At 42.5% G+C, this 18,375-nt stretch overlaps 1 protein-coding gene across 2 annotated transcripts in view; it reads right to left on the reverse strand.

Annotated features, from left to right (window-relative positions):
* Positions 1–18,375, reverse strand: part of gtf2f2a (general transcription factor IIF, polypeptide 2a) — a 315,225-nt gene that overhangs the window by 258,349 nt on the left and 38,501 nt on the right. For both annotated transcript variants that reach the window (XM_078232255.1, XM_078232254.1), the window contains exon 5: positions 7,292–7,324. In XM_078232255.1, the coding sequence (XP_078088381.1) occupies positions 7,292–7,324 (33 nt within the window). The remainder of the gene's footprint in view (positions 1–7,291; positions 7,325–18,375) is intronic.

Consider the following 18,375-nt stretch of genomic DNA (forward strand, 5'->3'; position numbering starts at 1 on the left):
ACCAGCTTTCTATTCATGCTGCCCCACATCTTATACCATCTACATGAGCAGGGATCTTGAAGAAAACGTGGATATCGTTGAAGCTGGAGATGAAGGCTGTGGCAAATGTCAGGAACGGCAGCGACAGAGGCATTAGCATGAGTGGAGACAGAAGCTGGGAGGTTGTGCAGCTACTGCATAAGGAATTCAGCAGAGATTGAACAGGAGCATTGGCAGGGATGGGAAGTCAAGCATTGGTGGGGTGTTGACCTGGCAGAAACAGGAATCAGGATCAAGAGCAGAGACAGAGTCTGAGAAATCATGGCTCGATGGGGCACACAGCAGGAAGAGAGATGAGGGGCAGTGATGCAGGTTGAGAGAGAGAGAAAAGGGGAGACAGAAGCCAGAAGAGACAGCATTACAAAAGAACACAAGAAATAAGAGCACAAAAAGGTCATTCATCCTTTAATCCTGCACCAAAATAAACCTGTCTTGAATATAATCAGTAAGAAGTCTCACAACACCAGGTTAAAGTCCAACAGGTTTATTTGGGAGCAAATACCATAAGCTTTTGGAGCGCTGCCCCTTCATCAGATGGAGTGAAAATCTGTTCTCCAACAGCGCACAGAGACAACATCAAGTTGATATTGTCTCTGTGCACTGTTGGAGAACAGATTTTCACTCCATCTGATGAAGGGGCAGCGCTCCGAAAGCTTATGGTATTTGCTACCAAATAAACCTGTTGGACTTTAACCTGGTGTTGTGAGACTTCTTACTGTGCTTACCCCAGTCCAACGCCGGCATCTCCACATCTTGAATATAATCGACAACTGAGCATCCACACTCTTCTGTGCACTGAATTCCAAAGGATCAAAATGCTTTGAGTGAAGAAATCTTTCAGTCCAAAATATCCTAAATCGCTGTCCCCTTATTCCAAGACTGGGATTTCCTGTTCTCAACTCTGAATCCAGGAGATACACCCTCTCAGCATCTGCCCTAGTATGGAAACCCCATCTAAATTCTGAGAAAAATAGGTCTATTCTGTGAATCGCACATTCACTGAGTTTAATTGATTGCAGGTTGTGGGCATTAACTGAGGATTCGTTTGTGCCTCCATAAATAATAGCAGACTCAAATAGTGGTGCCAAAAGGCCCCAAGTACACCTTTCAGATGAAATAGTGATTTGTGTGTACTTCATTCAATTTGGTATACTGTATTCATCGCTCACAATGCACTCTGCATACACTGGCGACACCAAGAGCAGATTAGGTGACCACTTTGTGGAATACTTCCATTCAGTGTGCAAGGGTGATACTGAGCTTCTGGTGACCTGCCACTTTAATTCTCCACTTTGCATCTCTGTCCTTGGCCTAATGTAGTGTTCCAATGAAGCTCAATGCAAATTTATGGTACAGCATCTCATCTTCTGGTTCTGCACTTTACACCTTCTGGACTCAAATTCAAAAGTTTCAAACCATAACCTCTGCTTCTATTTTATTTCATTTTCTTTGCATGTTTTGGTCTTAATCTCGTTTATCTTTTAGTTTGGTTTTCAGGACAGCAGCTGTTCATGATTCTGCCATTCCCACCTCCTCTGGCAATATCTTTTGTTTCTTTACTTGTCCCATTACAACTCATTTTGATTCTGTCACTGATCTCCCCCTTGGTTCGTTTTCCATGCTCTCCCATTTCACCTACATAAAACCTATTATATCTCTAACCTTTCCTAGTCTGATGTATGGTCACTGTTCAGCAGCACGGTGGCACAGTGGTTAGCTCTGCTGCCTCACAGCGCCAGGGACCCGGGTTCAATTCTGGCTTTGGCTGACTGTGTCGAGTTTGTACATTCTCCCCATGTCTGTGTGGGTTTGCTCTGGATGCTCTCGCTTCCTCTCACAGTCCAAAGATGTGCAGGTAAGGTGGACTGGCCATAACAAATTGCCCCTTAGTTCCCAAAGGTGTATAGGTTAGGTGGATTAGCCATGGTAAATGTGCGGGGTTACAGAGATAGGGTGGAGGGGAGAGGCTGGGTGATATGCTCTTTTGGAGAGTCTGCGCAGATTTGATGGGCCAGGTGGCCTCTTTCTGCACTGTGGGGAATCCATGGTTCTGAAACATTAACTCTGGTTCTCTCTCCACAGATGATGCCAGACCTGCTGAGTATTTCCAGCATTTTCTGTTTTTACTTCAGATTTCAGCAACCGCAGTATTTTGCTTTTGAAACGGTCGTTGTTGGGTTAGGAGGTGCTTGCTTGTAATATGTAATCTTGTAAATAAATGCTTACAAAATCATGCGAAGATTGATTCTAGTTCTATCCTTCAACAAGTTTTATGGAATTTAACAGTCCACTCAAGTTCACCTTATAGGACAATGCCCTCATCCCAGAATTCAGTCTAATGCTAAAACAGAAGCAGTACAGTGCACTTTTGTTGAATTCCTTCCAAGGAAGTAAGGACATCAAAGCTGCACACAATACTCCAGGTAACTTCACACTCATCCTCTTCCATATTCCATCTGCTATACACTGGAGACAAGTCCACTTATCCCACTGCAGTCTCTGCGTTCTCCCACCGTTTACTTTTCCACCTCACTTTGTATTGTTAGCAAATTTACACTTGGTTCCCACATCTAAGTTAATGATTTAGATTGTAAATAACTGAGACTCATGTACTGAACCTTGCTCATTCCAGTCTACCAACACAAAGTTATTCATTTATTCATATTCTGTTTTCTGTCCATTAACGTGATCCACACTAGTAAAGCAATAGCCTGACATGGTCATATTCATCAAATCATATCTTAACAGCCAAAGTCCCAGACTCCTACATCACCATTTCTGGGTATGTCCTGTTCCACCGGCAGGATAGACTCACCAGAGATGGTAACACAGTCAGGAAGGAGTGGCAACTGGATTCTTCTACATTGACTCCAGACCTCATGGAGCCTCATGGCATTAGGTAAAACATGGGCAAGAAAACCCCCTGCATATTACCACCTACCATGCCCCCTTGGCTGATGAATCAGTGGTCCTCCATTTTGAACACCACTTGGATGAAGCATAGAGGGTAGCAAAGGCACAGAATGTACTCTGGGTTGGGGACTTGATTGTCAATAGGACCACCAGTAATCGAGATGGCCGAATCCTAAAAACAAATCTGTCAGACTAGGCCTGAAGCAGATGGTGAGGCTATAACAAGAGGGAAAAACTTACTTGACCAATCTACCTCTTATGGATTGCCTATGATAATATTGGTACGAGTGACCAATGCACACATTATAGAAGCCAAGTCCTGTCATCACATTGAGGACACCCTCAACAGTATTGTGTGGCAATACTATTGTGCTTAAGAGGACAGATCTAGCAGCTCAAATCTGGATATTGATGAGGCACTGTGGGTCATCAGCTGTAACAAAATTATATTTTACCACAATCAACTTTGTGGCTCAGCCTATCCCGCAAGGTATGAATCATCCAGGATCATCATTTGTGGAATTCTTTACTGCAGAGAGCTGTGGAGACCGGGTCGCTAAGTATGTTCAAGACTGCGATAGACAAATTTTTAATCAGTAAGGGAATCAAGGGTTATGGGGATAGGTGAAAAAGTGGAGTCGACGCTTATGATCTCATTGAATGGTGGAGCAGACTTGATGGGCCGAACGGCCTACCTCTGCCCCTAAGTCTTGCGGTCACCGAGCTGATATCAAAAAGTGAGGTGATGATCTGGTGAAGCTAATACACAGATTTTTCACAAACATTTTCCTTTCATGAATCCATGTTGACTCTCCCAGTCACATAATGATTTGTTAAGGCCTCAGTTATCACGTCCCCATTTTCTCTACTATTGATGCCATGGTTCCCCATTTTCTCCTTCCTCTCTTCACTGTTGTTTCCCACCTTCAAATTCATAGACACTGCTCGAAAAACAATACATCCACTATCACTGTGCCTCTTAAAACACTAGGACGCAGGTTGTCAAGTCCAGGGGTTTTGACAACTTGAAGTCCCATTAGTTTCTCCAGTATTGAATTATTTCTTCATACATAATATCCTGAGTACTTCATTTTCACTCCTGGCAGGAACCAGGAGAACAAGCAGTAAGGAGAGAGGAAACCAAAATCAGGAGAAGGAGCAAATGGTGAGGCCAGGAAAGTGAACATATAAACAGAGAGGAGACAGATATCAGGAGAGTGAGCATTGGAAGGGCAAGAATTTGCTAGGTTCAGCAGTCAGAACACAGTGAAGCTATCAGCAGGATGGCGTCAGTAAAGATGCCAAGGGAATAGACATTAATTTCCTAAAATACCAAAATGTCAGTCTGGAGGATTGTAGATCAGTTTGACTGGGAATTCCATTCACTCTATCTTAAACATTAATTCAATTCTCAATACAATTACCAGTTTCAGCTTCGAATGTATTCCAGATTCCATTTTTCTCCAATTGATCCTATGCAGTCTTAATGCATTTCTTTTATTCTTTAATTATTGCATGTACATTTTACCCGTTGCTTCAATCAACTTTTGCAAAGTCCCAGCAGGGAAGTATTTGCGGATTGCAGTGGCTTATCCGACATTTTTTGAGAAGGTTCCTTTATAAGAGTGAATCAATTTAGAAATCTGCCTGCTACACACTTGCTTTCTCTCTGCATTTCTGTAATTTTGATGTGCATCGATGAACAGAAACTACATATGTAAAGGCACAAACATATTGCACATTCAGTAAAATCAGGTAAAGTTTAATCTGGAATTTGAGCATTTTTTAAAAACTGAACAGTAAAAAGGAAATTGGCCAAGAGCCTTGTTCCTTCAACTTTAATGTTTCCTAACTCTGAGAAAGTAACTGTACAATTATAATTCTATAATACATGTTTTGCCATAAGCACTCTGGCCTGCCACACAATTTATCTGACAGCGAGACTTGGATGGTACAATTTTCTCCAGTTCAACATCAGAAAGACCAACGCTATCGCTTTTGCCTCCCCATTACAAACTGCTGGTCCTGCCATTACTCAAGCTCAAATAGATCATTCACACCCTGACATTCCTGTTTGACTGAGGACTGAGCTTTGCACACCACAGTGCATCTATCACCTAGCTCGCTTACTTCCCCCTCTACAACGTTACTTACTTCACCCTGTCACAAAAGGAACTCTGTCACTTCCAGACTGGACTTCTCATATGGTGTTCTTGTGGGCCTCCCATTTACTTCTCTCCATAAAATCCAACTTGTTCAAAACTATGCTGCTTGGACATTGCCCCAAAGTCCTGCTCGCCTGTCCTCACTGCCTACACATATATGAACACATTAAATTTAAAATTCTTATCTTTGTCCATCAACAGCCTTATGGCCTCATCCTATCCTAGCTCCAAGCAAGTCCCTCCAATCGTACATCTCTGTCTGCCTACATCAGTGTTTCCTTCTCCCAATTCCTTCTATACAGCGCTATCCCCCCTCCCCCACTCTTGGTGAAGCCTCCAGTCTATTCCTACGCAGAAATTTCTCCCCGGACAACTCCACTGTTCCATCATTAAACATCTGTTTAAAACCCATTATTCAACAAAAATTCTGCTCTCTTGTTAGCTTGACATCTATTCATTTGTGTCTGTGAAGTGTCTTGGAGTGTTTCATTACTGTAAATGTGCTATATTAATGCAAGTGGATATGGTGTAAAATACTGTGATCCTTCACTGTAATCATCATAAAACAGGATAATTGTGGTAAGCGTGAGTAGTAGAAGTGGTTACTCTTTCTTTTAATTTTATGCCTCATGAAAGTGAAGAAATTCAGAGCCGGATAATTAAATATCTTTCCATTTAACAGAAGCAGACATCTCAGGTCAGGTGCTCTACAATGGGTTGAAGAGTAAAACTCCCCCAAGCTACCACCCCAAGCCATCACCAAAACATATTAACTGATCTGTTCAGTTTGATTTTGCGGATTTTGCAAATTGAGTTCCATCTTTATCACATAATAGTCACTCTATGTCAAAATGAATTAATTGCACATTGAAATATTTGAAACATTTGCTAAGTGCTAGATAAATTCATCTCTTTAAAAAAAAACTATGCCCCCAACAATAAGCTCAAGTGTCAATTCCACATCTGTAAAATAAGATTCAGGCTGATACTGCTCAAGCTTTCCAAACAGGATCCTTATAACTGGAATACAAGTTCTGTTTAACATTGAAACCCAACTTCTAGAGTTGAATTCAAGCAATAAGCAAACGTACTTCTCAATTGTGGGCGACACAGCGATTAGCACTGCTGCTCCACAGTGCCAGGAACCTGGGTTCAATTCTGGCCCTTGGGTGACTGTGTGGAGTTTGCACGTTCTCTCCTTGTCTGCATGGGTTTCCTCCCACAGTCTATGCATGTGCAGGTTTGGTGGATTGGCCATGCTAGCTTGGGTCACTGTCTGTGTGGAGTTTGCACATTCTCCTCGTGTCTGCGTGGGTTTCCTCCGGGTGCTCCGGTTTCCTCCCACAGTCCAAAGATGTGCGGGTTAGGTTGATTGGCCAGGTTAAAAATTGCCCCTTAGAGTCCTGGGATGTGTAGGTTAGAGGGATTAGCGGGTAAATATGTGGGGGTAGGGCCTGGGTGGGATTGTGGTCGGTGCAGACTCGATGGGCTGAATGGCCTCCTTCTGCACTGTAGGGTTTCTATGATTTCTATGAAATTGCCCCTTAGTGTCCCAAGATGTGTAGGTTAGGGGGATTAGTGGGGTTACGGGGTTAGGGCCTGGTTAAGATACTATGTCGGAGAGTTGGTGCAACTTGATGGGCCAAATGACCTCCTTCTGTACTCTAGGCATTCTATGAATTGCAAGCTTCGGCTTCTCATGATTGCTTTTCCCTTGTGTTCACCTTACTAAAAGGTTGGGCAAGCGATCTGCTGCAAGCCCTTTCAAAGGGATTCAAGCTGACCACTAGTGAGCCTACAAAAGTGATTCCAGCAATTCTCAATCTCACTACTGTCTTCCAACCCAGCAGATGCCAGCATACTGTGACCACAATTAGGAAGTCCGGCGAGTATGTTGTAAAGCATCTTGATGGACCAGGGTTGCCCTTCCTAGGGCACCATTTTATGAATTTTGTTCTCGGACAGAGTCCAATATAATTAATTCAAAGAAACAAGATCAACTGTATTCTGCATGGAACTGACCCCATTTATTCAACTCTTATTCAATCTCTTCCTAACAAAACTTACAAAAATTAAAAACTAAACCACAAATTAAAATGCTTTAGTAATTAGTTTTTGGTTTCAGCCACTAAGTGAAAGTGATGAAAATGTAAATATTCATTCATTTTACTTACCATTGTTGCCATCAGATTTCTCTTCTGACTGTCCTATACAAGATAAAAGAAAAGTATTTCTGTGATATGACTGAAAAATTATAAAATAAAAAAGTTCCATAAAGGAAAATATATCCAATTCACATAAACATTACCAATTCTGATCATAACCACTTTGTAAATTCCACAGATTTAGTTTGACCACATAGAAAGAATAACGGTTAAAATATCAAATGCAATACTTTCCACAAATATAACCTGTCTTCAACTTCTCTAAAAGCAATATTTGGACTGTCAGAAACTTGACCCCAATTTCTGCTGAACACTGATGCAGCAAAAGGTCCAAAGCATTTCATTTTTAAGATACTTGCTTTATCAGGATGACTGTCACTAGCGAGGTCAACATTTATTGATCGTTTGTTTCCCTTGAGCAGATAGATGATGATGAGCTGCCTTCTTGAACTGCTTCATGTGATGTAGGTACACCTAAGGTGCTGTTATGGTAGGGACTCACTGGATTTGACACAGCTATGAAGGAACACTGATACATGCCCTTGTGGGGATGATGTGTGACTTGGAGGGGATGGTAGAGATGGTGGGAGTTACAGGATTGGGAAATGCTGTTCAAGAAGCCTCAACGACCTGGTACAGTACTTCCTGTTGATAATTCACACTGCAGCCATGGTCCATAGTTGGTGGAGGGAATGGATATTTGAGGTGGTGGATGGGTAGATATAAAGTGGATTGTTTGATGATGCTGAGTTTCCTGAGTGTTGTAGCAGCTGTACCCATCCAGACAAGTGGAGAACATTCTATCAAACTCTTAACTTGTAGGTGGTGGACAGGCATCTAGGGGGACCAGAGGTGAGCCCATTTGCTGCAAAATATCTAGTTCCTGACCTGCTCCAGTAGCCACAGCATTTATGTGGCTATCTGAGTTAAGTTTCTGGACAATGGTGGTTTCAAGATGTTAATAGTGGGAGTTTTGACAGTCTCTTGTTGGAGATGATCATTGCTTGGCCCTTGTGTGGCACAAACAATCCTTACTATTTATCAGCCCAAGTATGGATATTAGTCAGGTCTTGCTGCATAGACTGCTTCAGTAACTAAGGGAACATTTGATACTGAAGTTTTCAAGATGATTCCTAGGCAGTCAGCTTCTTATGGAGCTCATCACTGCACAAATAGACATATTCTTCTCCTGATCACATCGACATGCCCCCATTTCTAAAACTGGGTGCATCTTCTCCTTCATTTAGTTAACTGCAAGTTTCAATTGTCAAGACCCAGCCCCTGACCAAATTTGGTCTCTGCCTTCTTCCCCCCTCCATGTAAACTCTTGAACCATATTCAGTCATCCCCTTGAGCTCCTCATCACACACCATAGTGTCAATCACAGGTAAAGTTCTTTCTAATTACATCATTACATCACCTCCCTTCCAAGCCCTACTTCCTGCCGTGTCCCTTTAGGAAAACAACTCCCTGAATTCACTTAGAACTAGTCTTTCAAAATCCCAGCCGTCCAGCCCTTGGTCTTCTGTTCATTGTGTCATTCCTGCAGCTAGATATCTGCTCAGCTGCACCCTCACCGCTACCTTTGATGTCCTGGTCCTGATTAAAACCATTATTCTCTCTTAACCTGACTGTTCCTCAAATCTCATCCCCAATTCCTTAAATCTAAGGGAAACATTCTTAAGTGGATAATGTGGAAAACTGACCATCACAAAGCACTGTTGGGTCCAGTTCTCATCTGCTAAAATTGTTCACCATTCTAAGATCATCCTGGAATGCAAAGTTAACCCCTGGTTTCTCTTCTCTACTGCAAACTGCCTTCTTGACCTCCACTCCACTGTTTCCTCCTCCAACCAGTGCGAGGGGTTCATGGATTTCCTTGTCATCAAGACTAAGGCAATCTTACCCGCTGCCTCGGCCATTTCCCTCCCTTTCTTTAACCCACAGGATCAAACTTCCTCCAAGTTCCTTGCTGCCCGTGTGGTGTAGGTACATGCACAGTTCCATTTTTGTAGCAGGATGATACAACTGAGTGGCCTGCTCGGCCATTACAGAGGCAGCTAAGAATCAACCGCACTGCTGTGGATCTGGAGACACGTGTAGGCCAGACCAGATAAGGCTAACAGATTTTCTCCCAAGTGGTATTTTATGACAATTTCATGATCATTTTATTCCAGATTTATTAACCAATTGAATTTAAAATCCTGTACTTCGGTGTTGGGATTTGAACTTTGTCATCCGGAGCATGAATCCATACAAACATACGAATTCGGAGTAGGCCATTTGGCCTTTCAAGCCTACTCCACCATTCCAAATAATCTTGGCTGATCTAATATTAACCTCAACTCCACATTCCTACCAAAACCTTGCTTAGAAAGAAAATATCTAGCTCTGCCTTAAAACTATTCAAAGACTCTGCCTTCACCTCCTTTTGGAGAAGAGAGTTCCAAAGACTCACGACCTTCAGGGAAAATAAATTCTTCCCATCTATTTTAAATAGGCGAAACATTATTTTTAAACAGTGACCCCCTAGTTCTAGATTCTCCCATAAGAGGAAACATCCTCTCCATGTCCACCCTGTAAGTACCCCTCAGGATCTTCTGTATTGCAATCAAGTTGCCTCTTATTCTTCTAAATGAAATTCAACGTGGGCAAGTGCGAGGTCGTACACTTTGGAAAAAAGAATAGAGGCATGGACTATTTTCTAAACGGTGACAAAATTCATAATGCTAAAGTGCAAAGGGACTTGGGAGTCCTAGTCCAGGATTCTCTAAAGGTAAACTTGCAGGTTGAGTCCGTAATTAAGAAAGCAAATGTAATGTTGTCATTTATCTCAAGAGGCTTGGAATACAAAAGCAGGGATGTACTTCTGAGGCTTTATAAAGCACTGGTTAGGCCCCATTTGGAGTACTGTGAGCAATTTTGGGCCCCACACCTCAGGAAGGACATACTGGCACTGGAGCGGGTCCAGCGGAGATTCACACGGATGATCCCAGGAATGGTAGGCCTGACATACGATGAACGTCTGAGGATCGTGGGATTATATTCATTGGAGTTTAGGAGGTTGAGGGGAGATCTGATAGAAACTTACAAGATAATGAACGGCTTAGATAGGATGGACGTAGGGAAGTTGTTTCCATTAACAGGGGAGACTAGGACGCGGGGGCACAGCCTTAGAATAAAAGGGAGTCACTTTAGAACAGAGATGAGGAGAAATTTCTTCAGCCAGAGAGTGGTGGGTCTGTGGAATTCATTGCCACAGAGGGCTGTGGAGGCCGAGACGTTGAGCGTCTTCAAGACAGAAATTGATAAATTCTTGATTTCTCGAGGAATTAAGGGCTATGGGGAGAGAGCGGGTAAATGGAGTTGAAATCAACCATGATTGAATGGTGGAGTGGACTCGATGGGCCGAATGGCCTTACTTCCGCTCCTATGTCTTATGGTCTTATGGTCTTAAACTCTCACCTACTCCAGGTATTCATCTAGTCAGCCTTCTCTGAACTACTTCTAACACATTGACATTCTTCCTTAAGACAGACCAACAATACTGTACACAGTACTTCAGATCTGGCAGAAGTATAACCTCCCTTGTTCTTGCAGACTCCTGGATTGCTTGTCCAGTAACTATGTTACCATCTTTGCCTCCGATTCCTCATCTACATGTACCTCATGGCAACATCATCTTAAAATATTTTAGTTTCCATATGGGCTAGCGACAACATACCAGCTCTACCTCACCACCACCTCCTCTCTCAAACCCTTCAGCATCTTGAAATTGTCAGACTGCTTGTCCAACATGCAGTAATGAATGAACAGCAATTCCCTCCATCTAAATACTGGGAAGACTGAAGCCATCATCTTTTGACTCCACCAAAAAATCCTAGCCACTGAATCCATCCTTCTCCATTGGCAACTGTCTGAGCATAAACAAGACAGTTTGCAACCTCAGTAAGAAATCTGAGCCAAGCTTTTAATCACAGATTTGCACCATGGCCAAAACTGTCTATTTCTACTTCTTTTCTCTTTCATGAGGTTTGGGGTGTTGCTGGCAAAAAGAGTATTTGTTACCCATCCCTAACTGCCCTCTATAGCATTCCCACTTTAACTTATCTTCTGCTGAAATTCTTATCCATGCCTTTATTCCCCTATACTTGACTCTTCTAATGTACTCCTGGCCTAAACTTGAGGTCCAAAACTCTGTTGCCTCCAAAAGTTAAGATCAATTAATTATGTTCAATACACAAACAGCACCAAAAGGAAGTATTTAATGGTCCATTCAAACAAGAAGGTTAATGTTGCTGCAAAACAGTTTCAATGTCAGACACAAGACTTGTACACTCTAAACTGGGAATAAAGTCCAAATTATTTGACTCAGTTTCAGGGATTTTCACTCCTCTTTGCTTCAATGCCATCAGGTCCAAACTATCATTGTCAAAACAATTTATACAAAGTCAATGTCAGCAAGAGCCCTTCATTTGTGATCACATTCTGTTGCATATCATGTTCCCTTCTTCCAGTTATAATCAACCTCCTCTGTGCACAACTATTCACCCTCTGGTGCCAAAGCTGTTCATGGGGTCTGGCCAGCAGATGGTACATTGCCAATACACAAAAACAGCATTTTGTATTCCCCAGACACACCTTCCAAAAACATGGTATTCGAATAAATAAAATTGTTATATCATATCATCAAGAAAGTAAGGGCCCATGGGATCCAAGGCTCAATGGCACATTGAATCCAAAACTGAGAGGCAGGAAGCAGGAAGGTGATGGCAGAGGAATGTTTCTATGACTGGAAATCTGTTTCCAGTGGGGTTCCACAGGGCTCGGTGCTGCGGCGCTTGCTATTTGTGGTGTACATTAATGATTTGCACTTGAACGTCGGAGTTTTGATCAAGAAGTTTGCAAGTGACAAAAAAATTGGGAAGTATTGAGGAGGATAGTTGTGGGCTACAGGAGGATATCAATGGTCAAGTGGGCAGAGCATTGGCAAATGGAATGCAACCTGGCTACGGTGAAGAACAAGGCTACACCAGACCCTACAACAGGTAAAAACGGTATTAAGTCCTAATTGTGGGGTTTTCCCCCCAATTTAACTTGTATTGGATGTGGCGCTTCCACAATTTGCACTAGTTTTTCCATTTGTATAGGAATTATCAGGAACTTGGCACCACAGTGTTATTAGAGTGAGTCAAAGTTATACTCTGCATCTAATACACAGATCATAAACTAACATTTTTACATGACAGCATTGCTTAGCGCTGTTATTTTGGGTACCGGGCACAACGCACACTGAGCTCTCTATTAACTCGTTCATTCAAACAGATCACCTTGATTTTACAATTCCAAGCATTTGAACTCAATATTTAGATCTGCAGCATCAGAGGAATGCAGACAATGTCAAAGGAGTCTTGAGAAGCAGTTCTTTAAAACGTGAGAAATTGATACATGCACATTTGCTGACAACACTAAACTGGTGGGAATGAGAGTGGTAAGGGGGATGTAAAGAGGCTTCAAGGCGATTTAGACAAGTTGAGTGAGTGGGTAAATACATGGCAGATACAATAGAAGGCAAGTGTGAAGTTATCCACTTTGGTAGGATAAGCAGAATGGTGAAGCATTATTTAAATGGTGATAGATTGGGGAAAGTTGGCATACAAAAGGACTTGCATGTCCTTATATACCAGTCACCGAAAGCAGGTTCGCAGGTGTAGCCAGCAGTTAGGAAGAAAATGTTATGTTGACCTTCATTGCAAAAGGACTTAAGTACAGGAACAAGGATGTCTTACTGTAGCTGTACGAGGTCTTGGTGAGACCACACCAGGAATATTGTGAGCAGTTTTGGTCTCTTTATCTAAAAAAGGGCATATTTGCCACAATGGGAGTGCAGTGAAGGCTCACCAGCCTGATTTCTGGGATGGCAATATGAGGAGAGATTAGGCCAACTAGGCCAGTATTCACTGGAGTTTAGAAGAACGAGGGGGGATCTAATTGAAACATATAAAATTCTGACATGCCTGGACAGACTGGACGCAGAGGTGATGTTTCCTCTGGCTGGGGAGGTCTAGGAATATGGGGTCACAGTCTTAGGATACAGGATAGGCCATTTAAAGCTAAGACATGGGGAATTCTCTACCACAGAAGGCTGTGCAGGCCAAGTCACTGAATACACTTAAGAAGGAAATAGATAATTCTAGACACTAAAGGTATCAAGGGGTATGGGGAGAAAGTGGGTGTATGGCGTTAAGATAGAGGATCCACCATGCTCATATTGAATGGCAGAGCAGGCTAAGGGGTTGTATGGCCTACTCCTGCTCCTACTTTCTATATTTCCACGAACATGGGCAATGCATTTGTAACAACATATTGGTTCTGGTTTCCTCAGTTCTAAATGTTTTAACACTATCCACTTTGACAGCTCCATTTCAAGCCCTGCTGAGCATTCACCTTGGCTCAACGCCTTCATTTGCCTTCTGCAAATGCTCATTATTACACCTTGCAGACCAGGGCTGGCACACATCAGTTCCAATGAAGAAATGGGAGATAGACTGGACAGGTCTATCTAAAATAGCAATTCACAACAAACAGAAATAGCAATGCTAAATTAAATGCACACTGTTAGACATTCATCAGCTTCACCCTAATGCATTCCTGTTACATCAAAAGGCAAAGATCAAGGTGGGGGGGGGGGGGGGGGGGGGGAAAGAGATATGAAGGAGGCTGTGGTGTTTAACTGGGAAATGCAAAGACCCTTTAAAATATATTTTTAATTATTTGAAAACATTTTAACCAATATCTGAAATTTATTTAGTCATTTTGGTAAATAGCTTCAGCATCTTAAGACACTGAGCCTTAAAAATCAAAGAAAGCAAAACAGTGTAAAAGTTGCAAATCAGCAACAGAATAATTTCAATTTACATGTCCTAAGCACAAACAAATAAAAGCTCAAATTTATTACCAAAACAAAAAAAATCATCATGCAGAATGGGTGCTAATGCATTCACTTTTTCATCTGGTGATAAGAGACTGTGTCTCTATTAAAGCATCTTATTATTCACATTAACAACATGAATTTATCTGGCACATCAAGTCCTCAGGACATCCCAAAGTGACTTACAACTAATGGATTATTTCTGAAGCACATTCATTGACGTCAAAAGGACAAAACTGGCAGGCAATTTGTGCACTGAGGTTCCACAGATACTGAAGGAAAGAAGCACGAGGTAATCGGGTTTTTGTGGTAAAATCTGATGGAGGAATGGAGTCAGGGCACAAGGAAAGTTCCTTCTTCTTCAAATGGTGCCATGGGATCTTCCGTAGCAACTTGACTAGACAGAGACTCGGTTTAAACATTGCATTCAAAACACTGCATTGAGGATTCTACAAAGGTTATGTGCTCATGGCCACAATGGAACTTCAATCCACAATCTCCTAACCTGGAGATAAGAATACTACCAACTGAGCAAAACTTAAGATTCACAGCCAGAGTTGCTACCGTCAATTTCCAGCCTCAGACCCAAGCAAATGTTAACATTGCATCATTTTGGCAACCACATACAATCCAATGGCACAGGAGCATTTCTTGTTTTTAATGGGTTGCAAAGTTGCATATGATGGAGTCAAGGAGGAGGGAGAGCTTATATAAATTTTAACCCTTGTTCCTTTTAGTTTATATATACATCCCATTGTAATACTAACAAATCCTGATGTGTTCATTCAAGATTTCTCCGCCATTGATCCCACGGTTCCGAGAACAGCATTTTTCAAACTTAGAGCCCCAAATTCAAACAGAACATATCAGCAAGGAAGAAGCCTATAAATAGGCTGCAGTTCGGACATTTCTACCAGCACTAAATCGTTCTGAAACTTAGAACATTTCCAGAGAACAACACATGATAATTCCTGATGTATCAGTCTTATTTTGCAATGTGTACACAGGACTTCTGAATATGATTGGTATTGTAAAAGGATTGGCTTGCATTCAGTTTTGGACTAACTGATACATATTTGGTACAGATCCACAAGCAGGCCTGACATCTCCTCAGCGGCAAGTCTGGGTCCTAGAGTTGTGAAGGCGGCAGCTTGGACATAATAGACGAATCGTGTTTACGGCCCTCAGTGTCCCTAGAATTCTTACAACTAGCTCATCATCTTTTGCAACATTCATTATTTCAACCTCCTCCTCCACTATATTAGTACCATTTGAATAAGGGTGAAAGAAAATGCAAGGGAAGAAAGATATCTGTCTGCAGAAATCAGGTTCACCATTGGTTTATTAAGTATGTTCAAGACAAGAGATTGATTGATAAATCCCTAGATACTAATGACATCACACAAAATGGGCATTGTGCAGGTAAATGGTGTTGAGGTAGATGATCAGCCATGAGCTAGTTGAATGGCGGAGCGGGCTCCAGGGGTTGAATGGCCTACTCCTGCTCCTATGTTCAGATGCCCCCTTCAAACAACAAATTAGGTTATACTTGGACAATTCTTCAAATGAGTAGTAGAACATTGGCAGGAATTGAACTGTAAACTTCATAAATTCATTAGTCAGATAGATCGACTTATATCATGCAATGCTGTTATTTCTCTGCTGGGACCCAAGACCTAAACCACGTCGGATTTGGCCTGGCTGGACTGTTGTGGATAAAAGGCCATATTCATTGTGAAGGAATAGAGGCAGTGAGAACAGTGGGGAGGTGGGGGAAAGAGCTATCATGTAAACCCCCCGGAAAACCAATTGACAAATATTTTTGACTGATATAAAAAAGGACAAGAGAGAAAGAGAGGGAAAGAGAGCCAGAGCAGTCAAACAAAGAAAAAGGGAAAGGAACAGAAACTAAAAGATAGAATGATAAGGAGACACAAAGAGATTCCAGGACATGAAGTAAGGATGAGGTAAGGATTATTCCTCCAAGTTCAATTACTTTTAAATCATTCTTGGGACGTGGGCATTGCTGGATGGGCCAGCATTTATTGCCTATCTTTAACTCCGTCGAGAAGGTCGTGGTGAGCTGCCTTCTTAACCTAGCGACACTGAAGGCACGGCAAAATATTATCACATCAGGATGGTGGGTGGTTTGGAGGGGAACTTCCAGGTGTTGATGTTCCCATATGTCTGCTCCCCTTGTCCTTTTAAATGGTAGTGGTCATGGATTTGGAAGTTGCTGTCTGAGGCGGTTTGGTGAGTTCCTACAGTACATCATGTAGATGGCACACACTACCGCCACTGTGTTGGTGATGAAGGGAGTAAATGTTTATGGATGGGGTGCCAATAAAGCAGGCTTGATTAATAGTCACTCTCACCTCAACTCTGGAATTCCATAATTGAAGCAAAACTAATGAAGTCAGGAGCTGAGTGACCTTGGCGGAACTGAGTGTCAGTGAGCAGGTTATTGGTGAGCAAGTGTCACTTGATAGAAATGTTGACGATTCCTTCCATTACTTTACTGAGTGAGAGTAGGCTGACGGGGTGATAACTAGTCAGCTGGATTTGTCCTGCTTTGTGTACACAACATACCTAGGCAATTTTCTACATTGCCGGGTAGATGCCAGTGTTGTAGCTGTACTGGAACAGCTTGGCTAGGCGCGTTCTAGAACATAAGTCTTCAGTACTATTGCCTGAATATTGTCAGGGCCCATAACCTTTGCAATATCCTTCAGTCATTTCTTGATGTCATGTGGGGTGAATCGAATTGGTTGAAGACTGACATTTGTGATGCTGGGGACCTCCAGAGGAGGCCAAGATGGATCATCCACTCAGCACTCTGACTGAAGATGGCTGAAAATGCTTCGACCTTATCTTTTGAACTGATGTGCTGGGCTCCTCTGTCATTGAGGATGGGGATACTTATGGAGCCTCCTCCTCCAGTGAGTTGTTAAATTGTCCACCACCATTCACAATTGCATGTGGCAGGACTGCACAGCTTGGATCTGATCCATTGGGTATGGGATCACTTAACTCTGTCCATCACTGGCTGCTTATGCTGTTTGGCATGCAAATAGTCCTGTGTTGTAACTTCATTGATAACTCATTCTTAGGTGTGCCTGGTGTTGCTCCTGGCATGCCCTTGAATTCTTTATTGAATCAGGGTTGGTGATCCCCTGCTTGGTGGTAATGGTAGAATGGGGGATATGCCCGGCCATGAGGTTACAGATTGTGGTTGTATACAATTCTGCTGCTGCCGATGGCCCACATCGTCTTATGGATGCCAGACTTGGGTTGCTGGATCTGTTTGAAGTCTATCCCACTTAGCACAGTGGTTGTGCCACACAACACAATGGAGGTATCGTCCATGTGAAGATGGGACTTTGACTCCACAAGGACTGCGCGGTAGTTACGCCTACTAATACTATCATGGACAGATGCATTTGCGGCAAGCAGGTTGAGGTCAAATACATTTCCCCTCCCTTATTGGTTCCCTCACCACTCTTGGTGATGGATATTGAAGACCCCCACCCAGAGTGCATTCTGCGCCCTCTCTACACTTGTCCTGATGTTTCCACTGTCTCTACTGTCAAATTGCTCATGTGGATCTCCATTAATCACTGGGATAATGGAAGCCATTATCTTCCGCCCCCACTACCAATACTGTTCTTTCACCATCTCCATTCCTGACCATGGCCTCAGGCTAAATTAGACTACTTGCAACACCAGCATTCCCATCGATCTCTGAGCTAGGCTCCTGATCTCTCATCATCTCCACCACAACAACTTTCAACTCTGCAATATGTGCAAAGCTGAGTAATAGCTTAAAAAAAAACTTACATCTGCATGCACTTCCAACTAACTTTACTTGTTACAAATGCCTATGTCCATGTTTAAAATACGAACATTCGAAAGAGGAGAAGTAGGTCATTTGGCCCTGCGAGCCTTCTCCGCTATTCATTGAGATCAGGGCTGATTGGTTTGTGTTTGGAGTTCCACATTTCCATCAACCCCTGTGACTCCCCAACTAGCATCTACCTACCTCTGCCTTAACAAATATTCAGCAACCCCACTTCCACTGCCTTCTAAGGCAGAATTCCAAAGTTGCACAATCCTCAGAGAAAAGGGCAACCCCTAATTTTAAAACAGTGACCGCTAGTTATTG

The sequence above is a fragment of the Mustelus asterias genome, chromosome 17, assembly GCF_964213995.1.
Source record: "Mustelus asterias chromosome 17, sMusAst1.hap1.1, whole genome shotgun sequence".
NCBI classification, from domain to species: Eukaryota; Metazoa; Chordata; class Chondrichthyes; order Carcharhiniformes; family Triakidae; genus Mustelus; species Mustelus asterias.